Below are 14,221 nucleotides of genomic sequence, written 5' to 3'. Positions count from 1 at the left end.
GCTACCTGCCTCCTCTACAGTCTAACCACTAGGCTACCTGCCTCCTCTACACTCTAACCACTAGGCTACCTGCCGCCCCTCCACTCTAACCACTAGACTACCTGCCACCCACCCCTCCACTCTAACCACTAGGCTACCTGCCGCCCCTCCACTCTAACCACTAGACTACCTGCCACCCCCCCTCCACTCTAACCACTAGGCTACCTGCCTCCTCTACACTCTAACCACTAGGCTACCTGCCACCTCTACACTCTAACCACTAGACTACCTGCCTCCTCTACACTCTAACCACTAGGCTACCTGCCTCCTCTACACTCTAACCACTAGACTACCTGCCTCCTCTACACTCTAACCACTAGACTACCTGCCTCCTCTACACTCTAACCACTAGACTACCTGCCTCCTCTACACTCTAACCACTAGGCTACCTGCCACCCTCCACTCTAACCACTAGGCTACCTGCCGCCTCTACACTCTAACCACTAGGCTACCTGCCCCCTCCACTCTAACCACTAGGCTACCTGCCGCCCCTCCACTCTAACCACTAGGCTACCTGCCGCCCCTCCACTCTAACCACTAGGCTACCTGCCGCCCCTCCACTCTAACCACTAGGCTACCTGCCTCCTCTACACTCTAACCACTAGGCTACCTGCCGCCTCTACACTCTAACCACTAGGCTACCTGCCTCCTCTACAGTCTAACCACTAGGCTACCTGCCTCCTCTACACTCTAACCACTAGGCTACCTGCCGCCTCTACACTCTAACCACTAGGCTACCTGCCTCCTCTACAGTCTAACCACTAGGCTACCTGCCTCCTCTACACTCTAACCACTAGGCTACCTGCCGCCCCTCCACTCTAACCACTAGACTACCTGCCACCCACCCCTCCACTCTAACCACTAGGCTACCTGCCACCTCTACACTCTAACCACTAGACTACCTGCCTCCTCTACACTCTAACCACTAGGCTACCTGCCTCCTCTACACTCTAACCACTAGACTACCTGCCTCCTCTACACTCTAACCACTAGGTTACCTGCCTCCTCTACACTCTAACCACTAGACTACCTGCCTCCTCTACACTCTAACCACTAGGCTACCTGCCACCCCTCCAGTCTAACCACTAGACTACCTGCCTCCTCTACACTCTAACCACTCGGCTACCTGCCACCCCTACACTCTAACCACTAGGCTACCTGCCGCCCCTCCACTCTAACCACTAGGCTACCTGCCGCCTCTACACTCTAACCACTAGGCTACCTGCCCCTCCACTCTAACCACTAGGCTACCTGCCGCCCCTCCACTCTAACCACTAGGCTATCTGCCGCCCCTCCACTCTAACCACTAGGCTACCTGCCGCCCCTCCACTCTAACCACTAGTCTACCTGCCGCCTCTACATTCTAACCACTAGGCTACCTGCCGCCTCTACACTCTAACCACTAGACTACCTGCCTCCTCTACACTCTAACCACTAGGCTACCTGCCGCCCCTCCACTCTAACCACTAGACTACCTGCCTCCTCTACACTCTAACCACTCGGCTACCTGCCACCCCTACACTCTAACCACTAGGCTACCTGCCGCCCCTCCACTCTAACCACTAGGCTACCTGCCGCCTCTACACTCTAACCACTAGGCTACCTGCCCTCCACTCTAACCACTAGGCTACCTGCCGCCCCTCCACTCTAACCACTAGGCTACCTGCCACCCCTACACTCTAACCACTAGACTACCTGCCGCCCCTCCACTCTAACCACTAGACTACCTGCCTCCTCTACACTCTAACCACTAGGCTACCTGCCACCCCTCCACTCTAACCACTAGACTACCTGCCGCCCCTCCACTCTAACCACTAGGCTACCTGCCTCCTCTACACTCTAACCACTAGGCTACCTGCCTCCTCTACACTCTAACCACTAGACTACCTGCCTCCTCTACACTCTAACCACTAGGCTACCTGCCACCCCTCCAGTCTAACCACTAGACTACCTGCCTCCTCTACACTCTAACCACTCGGCTACCTGCCACCCCTACACTCTAACCACTAGGCTACCTGCCGCCCCTCCACTCTAACCACTAGGCTACCTGCCGCCTCTACACTCTAACCACTAGGCTACCTGCCCCTCCACTCTAACCACTAGGCTACCTGCCGCCCTCCACTCTAACCACTAGGCTACCTGCCGCCCCTCCACTCTAACCACTAGGCTACCTGCCGCCCCTCCACTCTAACCACTAGTCTACCTGCCGCCTCTACATTCTAACCACTAGGCTACCTGCCGCCTCTACACTCTAACCACTAGACTACCTGCCTCCTCTACACTCTAACCACTAGGCTACCTGCCGCCCCTCCACTCTAACCACTAGACTACCTGCCTCCTCTACACTCTAACCACTCGGCTACCTGCCACCCCTACACTCTAACCACTAGGCTACCTGCCGCCCCTCCACTCTAACCACTAGGCTACCTGCCGCCTCTACACTCTAACCACTAGGCTACCTGCCCCTCCACTCTAACCACTAGGCTACCTGCCGCCCCACCACTCTAACCACTAGGCTACCTGCCGCCCCTCCACTCTAACCACTAGGCTACCTGCCACCCCTACACTCTAACCACTAGACTACCTGCCGCCCCTCCACTCTAACCACTAGGCTACCTGCCTCCTCTACACTCTAACCACTAGGCTACCTGCCGCCCCTCCACTCTAACCACTAGACTACCTGCCTCCACTACACTCTAACCACTAGGCTACCTGCCTCCTCTACACTCTAACCACTAGACTACCTGCCTCCTCTACACTCTAACCACTAGGCTACCTGCCTCCTCTACACTCTAACCACTAGACTACCTGCCTCCTCTACACTCTAACCACTAGGCTACCTGCCACCCCTCCAGTCTAACCACTAGACTACCTGCCTCCTCTACACTCTAACCACTAGGCTAACTGCCACCCCTACACTCTAACCACTAGGCTACCTGCCGCCCCTCCACTCTAACCACTAGGCTACCTGCCGCCCCTCCACTCTAACCACTAGGCTACCTGCCGCCCCTACACTCTAACCACTAGGCTACCTGCCGCCCCTACACTCTAACCACTAGGCTACCTGCCGCCCCTACACTCTAACCACTAGGCTACCTGCCGCCCCTACACTCTAACCACTAGACTACCTGCCTCCTCTACACTCTAACCACTAGGCTACCTGCCTCCTCTACACTCTAACCACTAGGCTACCTGCCGCCCCTCCACTCTAACCACTAGTCTACCTGCCGCCTCTACATTCTAACCACTAGGCTACCTGCCGCCTCTACACTCTAACCACTAGACTACCTGCCTCCTCTACACTCTAACCACTAGGCTACCTGCCGCCCCTCCACTCTAACCACTAGACTACCTGCCTCCTCTACACTCTAACCACTCGGCTACCTGCCACCCCTACACTCTAACCACTAGGCTACCTGCCGCCCCTCCACTCTAACCACTAGGCTACCTGCCGCCTCTACACTCTAACCACTAGGCTACCTGCCGCCCCTCCACTCTAACCACTAGGCTACCTGCCGCCCTCCACTCCTAACCACTAGGCTACCTGCCGCCCTCCACTCTAACCACTAGTCTACCTGCCGCCTCAACATTCTAACCACTAGGCTACCTGCCGCCTCTACACTCTAACCACTAGACTACCTGCCTCCTCTACACTCTAACCACTAGGCTACCTGCCGCCCCTCCACTCTAACCACTAGACTACCTGCCTCCTCTACACTCTAACCACTCGGCTACCTGCCACCCCTACACTCTAACCACTAGGCTACCTGCCGCCCCTCCACTCTAACCACTAGGCTACCTGCCGCCTCTACACTCTAACCACTAGGCTACCTGCCCCTCCACTCTAACCACTAGGCTACCTGCCGCCCCACCACTCTAACCACTAGGCTACCTGCCGCCCCTCCACTCTAACCACTAGGCTACCTGCCACCCCTACACTCTAACCACTAGACTACCTGCCTCCTCTACACTCTAACCACTAGGCTACCTGCCACCCCTACACTCTAACCACTAGACTACCTGCCTCCTCTACACTCTAACCACTAGGCTACCTGCCGCACCTACACTCTAACCACTAGGCTACCTGCCGCCCCTACACTCTAACCACTAGGCTACCTGCCGCCCCTACACTCTAACCACTAGGCTACCTGCCACCCCTCCACTCTAACCACTAGTCTACCTGCCACCTCTACACTCTATCCACTAGGCTACCTGCCGCCCCTACACTCTAACCACTAGACTACCTGCCTCCTCTACACTCTAACCACTAGGCTACCTGCCTCCTCTACACTCTAACCACTAGGCTACCTGCCGCCCCTCCACTCTAACCACTAGTCTACCTGCCGCCTCTACATTCTAACCACTAGGCTACCTGCCGCCTCTACACTCTAACCACTAGACTACCTGCCTCCTCTACACTCTAACCACTAGGCTACCTGCCGCCCCTCCACTCTAACCACTAGACTACCTGCCTCCTCTACACTCTAACCACTCGGCTACCTGCCACCCCTACACTCTAACCACTAGGCTACCTGCCGCCCCCCACTCTAACCACTAGGCTACCTGCCGCCTCTACACTCTAACCACTAGGCTACCTGCCCCTCCACCTCTAACCACTAGCCTACCTGCCTCCCCTTCACTCTAACCACTAGGCTACCTGCCGCCCCTCCACTCTAACCACTAGGCTACCTGCCTCCCCTCCACTCTAACCACTAGGCTACCTGCCGCCCCTACACTCTAACCACTAGTCTACCTGCCGCCTCAACATTCTAACCACTAGGCTACCTGCCTCCTCTACACTCTAACCACTAGGCTACCTGCCGCCCCTCCACTCTAACCACTCGGCTACCTGCCACCCCCTACACTCTAACCACTAGGCTACCTGCCGCCCCTCCACTCTAACCACTAGGCTACCTGCCGCCTCTACACTCTAACCACTAGGCTACCTGCCCCGTCCACTCTAACCACTAGGCTACCTGCCGCCCCACCACTCTAACCACTAGGCTACCTGCCACCCCTCCACTCTAACCACTAGGCTACCTGCCGCCCCTCCACTCTAACCACTAGTCTACCTGCCGCCTCAACATTCTAACCACTAGGCTACCTGCCTCCTCTACACTCTAACCACTAGGCTACCTGCCGCCCCTCCACTCTAACCACTCGGCTACCTGCCACCCCTACACTCTAACCACTAGGCTACCTGCCGCCCTCCACTCTAACCACTAGGCTACCTGCCGCCTCTACACTCTAACCACTAGGCTACCTGCCCCTCCACTCTAACCACTAGGCTACCTGCCGCCCCACCACTCTAACCACTAGACTACCTGCCGCCCCTCCACTCTAACCACTAGGCTACCTGCCGCCCCTCCACTCTAACCACTAGGCTACCTGCCACCCCTACACTCTAACCACTAGACTACCTGCCTCCTCTACACTCTAACCACTAGGCTACCTGCCACCCCTACACTCTAACCACTAGACTACCTGCCTCCTCTACACTCTAACCACTAGGCTACCTGCCGCCCCTCCACTCTAACCACTAGGCTACCTGCCGCCCCTACACTCTAACCACTAGGCTACCTGCCGCCCCTACACTCTAACCACTAGGCTACCTGCCGCCCCTACACTCTAACCACTAGACTACCTGCCTGCTCTACACTCTAACCACTAGGCTACCTGCCGCCCCTCCACTCTAACCACTAGGCTACCTGCCGCCCCTCCACTCTAACCACTAGGCTACCTGCCTCCTCTACACTCTAACCACTAGGCTACCTGCCTCCTCTACACTCTAACCACTAGGCTACCTGCCGCCCCTACACTCTAACCACTAGGCTACCTGCCTCCTCTACACTCTAACCACTAGACTACCTGCCGCCCCTCCACTCTAACCACTAGGCTACCTGTCGCCCCTCCACTCTAACCACTAGACTACCTGCCACCCCTACACTCTAACCACTAGGCTACCTGCCTCCTCTACACTCTAACCACTAGGCTACCTGCCTCCACTACACTCTAACCACTAGGCTACCTGCCTCCTCTACACTCTAACCACTAGACTACCTGCCTCCTCTACACTCTAACCACTAGGCTACCTGCCTCCTCTACACTCTAACCACTAGACTACCTGCTTACTCTACACTCTAACCACTAGGCTACCTGCCACCCCTCCAGTCTAACCACTAGACTACCTGCCTCCTCTACACTCTAACCACTAGGCTAACTGCCACCCCTACACTCTAACCACTAGGCTACCTGCCGCCCCTCCACTCTAACCACTAGGCTACCTGCCGCCCCTCCACTCTAACCACTAGGCTACCTGCCGCCCATACACTCTAACCACTAGGCTACCTGCCGCCCCTACACTCTAACCACTAGGCTACCTGCCGCCCCAACACTCTAACCACTAGGCTACCTGCCGCCCCTACACTCTAACCACTAGGCTACCTGCCGCCCCTACACTCTAACCACTAGGCTACCTGCCGCCCCAACACTCTAACCACTAGGCTACCTGCCGCCCCTACACTCTAACCACTAGGCTACCTGCCACCCCTCCACTCTAACCACTAGTCTACCTGCCACCTCTACACTCTATCCACTAGGCTACCTGCCGCCCCTACACTCTAACCACTAGGCTACCTGCCTCCTCTACACTCTAACCACTAGGCTACCTGCCTCCTCTACACTCTAACCACTAGGCTACCTGCCGCCCCTACACTCTAACCACTAGGCTACCTGCCTCCTCTACACTCTAACCACTAGGCTACCTGCCGCCCCTACACTCTAACCACTAGGCTACCTGCCGCCCCTACACTCTAACCACTAGGCTACCTGCCTCCTCTACACTCTAACCACTAGGCTACCTGCCGCCCCCTACACTCTAACCACTAGGCTACCTGCCGCCCTACACTCTAACCACTAGACTACCTGCCTCCTCTACACTCTAACCACTAGGCTACCTGCCGTCCCTACACTCTAACCACTAGGCTACCTGCCGCCCCTACACTCTAACCACTAGGCTACCTGCCGCCCCTACACTCTAACCACTAGGCTACCTGCCGCCCCTACACTCTAACCACTAGCCTACCTGCCGCCCCTATACTCTAACCACTAGACTACCTGCCACCCACCCCTCCACTCTAACCACTAGACTACCTGCCTCCACTACACTCTAACCACTAGACTACCTGCCTCCTCTACACTCTAACCACTAGGCTCCCTGCCTCCTCTACACTCTAACCACTAGACTACCTGCCTCCTAAACACTCTAACCACTAGGCTACCTGCCTCCTCTACACTCTAACCACTAGGCTACCTGCCTCCTCTACACTCTAACCACTAGGCTACCTGCCACCCCTCCACTCTAACCACTAGTCTACCTGCCACCTCTACACTCTATCCACTAGGCTACCTGCCGCCCCTACACTCTAACCACTAGGCTACCTGCTGCCCCTACACTCTAACCACTAGCCTACCTGGCCCCCTACACTCTAACCACTAGGCTACCTGCCGCCCAAACACTCTAACCACTAGACTACCTGCCACCCACCCCTCCACTCTAACCACTAGGCTACCTGCCACCTCTACACTCTAACCACTAGACTACCTGCCTCCTCTACACTCTAACCACTCGGCTACCTGCCACCCCTACACTCTAACCACTAGGCTACCTGCCGCCTCCCGCTCCTGCCGCCTCACACTCTAACCACTAGGCTACCTGCCGCCTCTACACTCTAACCACTAGGCTACCTGCCGCCCCTACACTCTAACCAATAGGCTACCTGCCGCCTCTACACTCTAACCACTAGGCTACCTGCCGCCCCTCCAGTCTAACCACTAGGCTACCTGCCGCCTCTACACTCTAACCACTAGGCTACCTGCCGCCCCTCCACTCTAACCACTAGGCTACCTGCCGCCCCTCCACTCTAACCACTAGACTACCTGCCGCCCCTCCACTCTAACCACTAGACTACCTGCCGCCCCTCCAGTCTAACCACTAGGCTACCTGCCGCCTCTACACTCTAACCACTAGGCTACCTGCCGCCCCTCCAGTCTAACCACTAGGCTACCTGCCGCCTCTACACTCTAACCACTAGGCTACCTGCCGCCCCTCCACTCTAACCACTAGGCTACCTGCCGCCTCTACACTCTAACCACTAGACTACCTGCCTCCTCTACACTCTAACCACTAGACTACCTGCCGCCCCTACACTCTAACCACTAGGCTACCTGCCGCCCCTCCACTCTAACCACTAGGCTACCTGCCGCCCCTCCACTCTAACCACTAGGCTACCTGCCGCCCCTCCACTCTAACCACTAGACTACCTGCCGCCTCTACACTCTAACCACTAGGCTACCTGCCGCCCCTCCACTCTAACCACTAGGCTACCTGCCGCCCCTCCACTCTAACCACTAGGCTACCTGCCGCCCCTCCACTCTAACCACTAGACTACCTGCCACCTCTACACTCTAACCACTAGGCTACCTGCCACCCCTACACTCTAACCACTAGGCTACCTGCCTCCTCTACACTCTAACCACTAGGCTACCTGCCACCCCTCCACTCTAACCACTAGGCTACCTGCCTCCTCTACACTCTAACCACTAGGCTACCTGCCGCCCCTACACTCTAACCACTAGGCTACCTGCCCCTCCACTCTAACCACTAGGCTACCTGCCGCCCCTACACTCTAACCACTAGGCTACCTGCCGCCTCTACACTCTAACCACTAGGCTACCTGCCGCCCCTCCAGACTAACCACTAGGCTACCTGCCGCCCCTCCACTCTAACCACTAGACTACCTGCCGCCTCTACACTCTAACCACTAGGCTACCTGCCGCCCCTCCACTCTAACCACTAGACTACCTGCCGCCTCTACACTCTAACCACTAGGCTACCTGCCACCCCTCCACTCTAACCACTAGGCTACCTGCCTCCTCTACACTCTAACCACTAGGCTACCTGCCACCCGTACACTCTAAACACTAGGCTACCTGCCTCCTCTACACTCTAACCACTAGGCTACCTGCCGCCCCTACACTCTAACCACTAGGCTACCTGCCGCCTCTCCACTCTAACCACTAGGCTACCTGCCGCCCCTCCACTCTAACCACTAGGCTACCTGCCGCCCCTCCACTCTAACCACTAGGCTACCTGCCGCCTCTACACTCTAACCACTAGGCTACCTGCCGCCCCTCCACTTTAACCACTAGGCTACCTGCCGCCTCTACACTCTAACCACTAGGCTACCTGCCGCCCCTCCACTTTAACCACTAGGCTACCTGCCGCCTCTACACTCTAACCACTAGGCTACCTGCCGCCCCTCCAGTCTAACCACTAGGCTACCTGCCGCCTCTACACTCTAACCACTAGGCTACCTGCCGCCCCTCCACTCTAACCACTAGGCTACCTGCCGTCCCTCCACTCTAACCACTAGGCTACCTGCCGCCCCTCCAGTCTAACCACTAGGCTACCTGCCGCCTCTACACTCTAAACACTAGGCTACCTGCCGCCCCTCCACTCTAACCACTAGGCTACCTGCCGCCCCTCCACTCTAACCACTAGGCTACCTGCCGCCCCTCCACTCTAACCACTAGGCTACCTGCCGCCCCGTCCACTCTAACCACTAGACTACCTGCCGCCCCTACACTCTAACCACTAGGCTACCTGCCGCCTCTACATTCTAACCACTAGGCTACCTGCCGCCCCTCCACTCTAACCACTAGGCTACCTGCCGCCCCTCCACTCTAACCACTAGACTACCTGCCGCCCCTCCACTCTAACCACTAGACTACCTGCCGCCTCTACACTCTAACCACTAGGCTACCTGCCACCCCTCCACTCTAACCACTAGGCTACCTGCCTCCTCTACACTCTAACCACTAGGCTACCTGCCACCCCTACACTCTAACCACTAGGCTACCTGCCTCCTCTACACTCTAACCACTAGGCTACCTGCCGGCCCTACACTCTAACCACTAGGCTACCTGCCGCCTCTCCAGTCTAACCACTAGGCTACCTGCCGCCCCTCCACTCTAACCACTAGGCTACCTGCCGCCCCTCCACTCTAACCACTAGGCTACCTGCCGCCTCTACACTCTAACCACTAGGCTACCTGCCGCCCCTCCACTTTAACCACTAGGCTACCTGCCGCCTCTACACTCTAACCACTAGGCTACCTGCCGCCCCTCCACTTTAACCACTAGGCTACCTGCCGCCTCTACACTCTAACCACTAGGCTACCTGCCGCCCCTCCAGTCTAACCACTAGGCTACCTGCCGCCTCTACACTCTAACCACTAGGCTACCTGCCGTCCCTCCACTCTAACCGCTAGGCTACCTGCCGCCCCTCCACTCTAACCACTAGACTACCTGCCACCCCTACACTCTAACCACTAGGCTACCTGCCGCCTCTACATTCTAACCACTAGGCTACCTGGCGCCCCTCCACTCTAACCACTAGACTACCTGCCGCCTCTACACTCTAACCACTAGACTACCTGCCGCCTCTACACTCTAACCACTAGGCTACCTGGCGCCCCTCCACTCTAACCACTAGGCTACCTGCCGCCCCTCCACTCTAACCACTAGGCTACCTGCCGCCTCTACACTCTAACCACTAGGCTACCTGCCGCCCCTCCACTCTAACCACTAGACTACCTGCCGCCCCTACACTCTAACCACTAGGCTACCTGCCGCCTCTACATTCTAACCACTAGGCTACCTGGCGCCCCTCCACTCTAACCACTAGACTACCTGCCGCCTCTACACTCTAACCACTAGGCTACCTGCCGCCCCTCCACTCTAACCACTAGGCTACCTGCCGCCCTCCACTCTAACCACTAGGCTACCTGCCGCCTCTACACTCTAACCACTAGGCTACCTGCCGCCCCTCCACTCTAACCACTAGGCTACCTGCCGCCCCTCCACTCTAACCACTAGACTACCTGCCGCCCCTCCACTCTAACCACTAGGCTACCTGCCGCCCCTCCACTCTAACCACTAGGCTACCTGCCGCCTCTACACTCTAACCACTAGACTACCTGCCTCCTCTACACTCTAACCACTAGGCTACCTGCCCCCCTCCACTCTAACCACTAGGCTACCTGCCGCCCCTCCACTCTAACCACTAGGCTACCCTAACCCTTAGCAGTATTCCTTGTCAGAAAATGTCAAGAACAGTACTCTTTGTAATTCCAGAAATACATCCAACCAAATAAAGAGAGAGCCTGTATAACGTCACCTGGTAGGGGTAGTTGTACCAGCAGTGCTGTGTCTCCCACATCCATGGGCACTGTAAACAAAGACCCAACACAATCAGTCTCAATTCAGCGCACCAATGTTACGCCAACAGCAATCACGTAAATACACACAAACACATAGTCGCCAGAATATCTCACCTTCCATAGAAAGCAGATCCCATAGGTAAACATGAACAGATAAAATATAAGCCTCCACCTGAAAATAGAGGACAGAGATGTGGTCAGACAGAGGAAAATAATGTGTCAGTCTCTCACCTTGGACGCACTACATAGACCCTGATCAACCATGTAGACAGTGATGTAACCAAATCAGAGCATATCACACACACACACACACACACACACACACACACACACACACACACACACACACACACACACACACACACACACACCACAAAACCAGTGTGTGCACAATCTCACAGAGGTCAAGGGCAAACTCATTAGTCGATAAGTACCATAGATTCTAGACTAGATGTTATAGTCTATGATATGACCCTACATGTTCTGTACTGGGTTTAATAACCTACATGTTCTATTCTGGGTTTAATAACCTACATGTTCTGTACTGGGTTTAATAACCTACATGTTCTGGGTTTAATAACCTACATGTTCTGTTCTGGGTTTAATAACCTACATGTTCTGTTCTGGGTTTAATAACCTACATGTTCTGTTCTGGGTTTAATAACCTACATGTTCTATTCTGGGTTTAATAACCTACATGTTCTGTTCTGGGTTTAATAACCTACATGTTCTGGGTTTAATAACCTACATGTTCTGGGTTTAATAACCTACATGTTCTGTTCTGGGTTTAATAACCTACATGTTCTGTTCTGGGTTTAATAACCTACATGTTCTGTTCTGGGTTTAATAACCTACATGTTCTGGGTTTAATAACCTACATGTTCTGTTCTGGGTTTCATAACCTACATGTTCTGGGTTTAATAACCTACATGTTCTACGGGTTTAATAACCTACATGTTCTGTTCTGGGTTTAATAACCTACATGTTCTGGGTTTAATAACCTACATGTTCTGTTCTGGGTTTAATAACCTACATGTTCTGTTCTGGGTTTAATAACCTACATGTTCTGGGTTTAATAACCTACATGTTCTGGGTTTAATAACCTACATGTTCTGTTCTGGGTTTAATAACCTACATGTTCTGGGTTTAATAACCTACATGTTCTGTTCTGGGTTTAATAACCTACATGTTCTGTTCTGGGTTTAATAACCTACATGTTCTGTTCTGGGTTTAATAACCTACATGTTCTGGGTTTAATAACCTACATGTTCTGTTCTGGGTTTAATAACCTACATGTTCTGTTCTGGGTTTAATAACCTACATGTTCTGTTCTGGGTTTAATAACCTACATGTTCTGTTCTGGGTTTAATAACCTACATGTTCTGGGTTTAATAACCTACATGTTCTGTACTGGGTTTAATAACCTACATGTTCTGTTCTGGGTTTAATAACCTACATGTTCTGTTCTGGGTTTAATAACCTACATGTTCTATTCTGGGTTTAATAACCTACATGTTCTGTTCTGGGTTTAATAACCTACATGTTCTGTTCTGGGTTTAATAACCTACATGTTCTGTTCTGGGTTTAATAACCTACATGTTCTGGGTTTAATAACCTACATGTTCTGTTCTGGGTTTAATAACCTACATGTTCTATTCTGGGTTTAATAACCTACATGTTCTATTCTGGGTTTAATAACCTACATGTTCTGTTCTGGGTTTAATAACCTACATGTTCTGTTCTGGGTTTAATAACCTACATGTTCTGTTCTGGGTTTAATAACCTACATGTTCTGTTCTGGGTTTAATAACCTACATGTTCTGTTCTGGGTTTAATAACCTACATGTTCTGTTCTGGGTTTAATAACCTACATGTTCTGTACTGGGTTTAATAACCTACATGTTCTGTTCTGGGTTTAATAACCTACATGTTCTATTCTGGGTTTAATAACCTACATGTTCTGGGTTTAATAACCTACATGTTCTGGGTTTAATAACCTACATGTTCTGTTCTGGGTTTAATAACCTACATGTTCTGTTCTGGGTTTAATAACCTACATGTTCTATTCTGGGTTTAATAACCTACATGTTCTGGGTTTAATAACCTACATGTTCTGGGTTTAATAACCTACATGTTCTGTTCTGGGTTTAATAACCTACATGTTCTGGGTTTAATAACCTACATGTTCTATTCTGGGTTTAATAACCTACATGTTCTGTTCTGGGTTTAATAACCTACATGTTCTGTTCTGGGTTTAATAACCTACATGTTCTGTTCTGGGTTTAATAACCTACATGTTCTGTTCTGGGTTTAATAACCTACATGTTCTGTTCTGGGTTTAATAACCTACATGTTCTGGGTTTAATAACCTACATGTTCTATTCTGGGTTTAATAACCTACACGTTCTGTTCTGGGTTTAATAACCTACATGTTCTGTTCTGGGTTTAATAACCTACATGTTCTGGGTTTAATAACCTACATGTTCTGGGTTTAATAACCTACATGTTCTGTTCTGGGTTTAATAACCTACATGTTCTGTTCTGGGTTTAATAACCTACATGTTCTATTCTGGGTTTAATAACCTACATGTTCTGTTCTGGGTTTAATAACCTACATGTTCTGTTCTGGGTTTAATAACCTACATGTTCTGTTCTGGGTTTAATAACCTACATGTTCTGTACTGGGTTTAATAACCTACATGTTCTGTTCTGGGTTTAATAACCTACATGTTCTATTCTGGGTTTAATAACCTACATGTTCTATTCTGGGTTTAATAACCTACATGTTCTGTTCTGGGTTTAATAACCTACATGTTCTGTTCTGGGTTTAATAACCTACATGTTCTGTTCTGGGTTTAATAACCTACATGTTCTGTTCTGGGTTTAATAACCTACATGTT

General features: G+C 52.8%; 1 protein-coding gene across 1 annotated transcript in view; it reads right to left on the bottom strand.

Moving 5' to 3' along the window:
- Positions 1-14,221, bottom strand: part of LOC106566192 (ceramide synthase 5) — an 84,690-nt gene that overhangs the window by 34,196 nt on the left and 36,273 nt on the right. Inside the window, exons 4-5 of the mRNA XM_014134065.2 lie at positions 11,436-11,493; positions 11,279-11,329 (exon numbers count right to left, since the gene is read on the bottom strand). Of these exons, the coding sequence (XP_013989540.1) occupies positions 11,279-11,329; positions 11,436-11,493 (109 nt within the window). The remainder of the gene's footprint in view (positions 1-11,278; positions 11,330-11,435; positions 11,494-14,221) is intronic.

This window comes from Salmo salar, chromosome ssa12 (genome assembly GCF_905237065.1).
Source record: "Salmo salar chromosome ssa12, Ssal_v3.1, whole genome shotgun sequence".
NCBI lineage: Eukaryota > Metazoa > Chordata > Actinopteri > Salmoniformes > Salmonidae > Salmo > Salmo salar.
The sequence above is the reverse complement of the archived record's forward strand: the minus strand, read 5'-3'. Positions and strand labels throughout refer to the sequence as shown.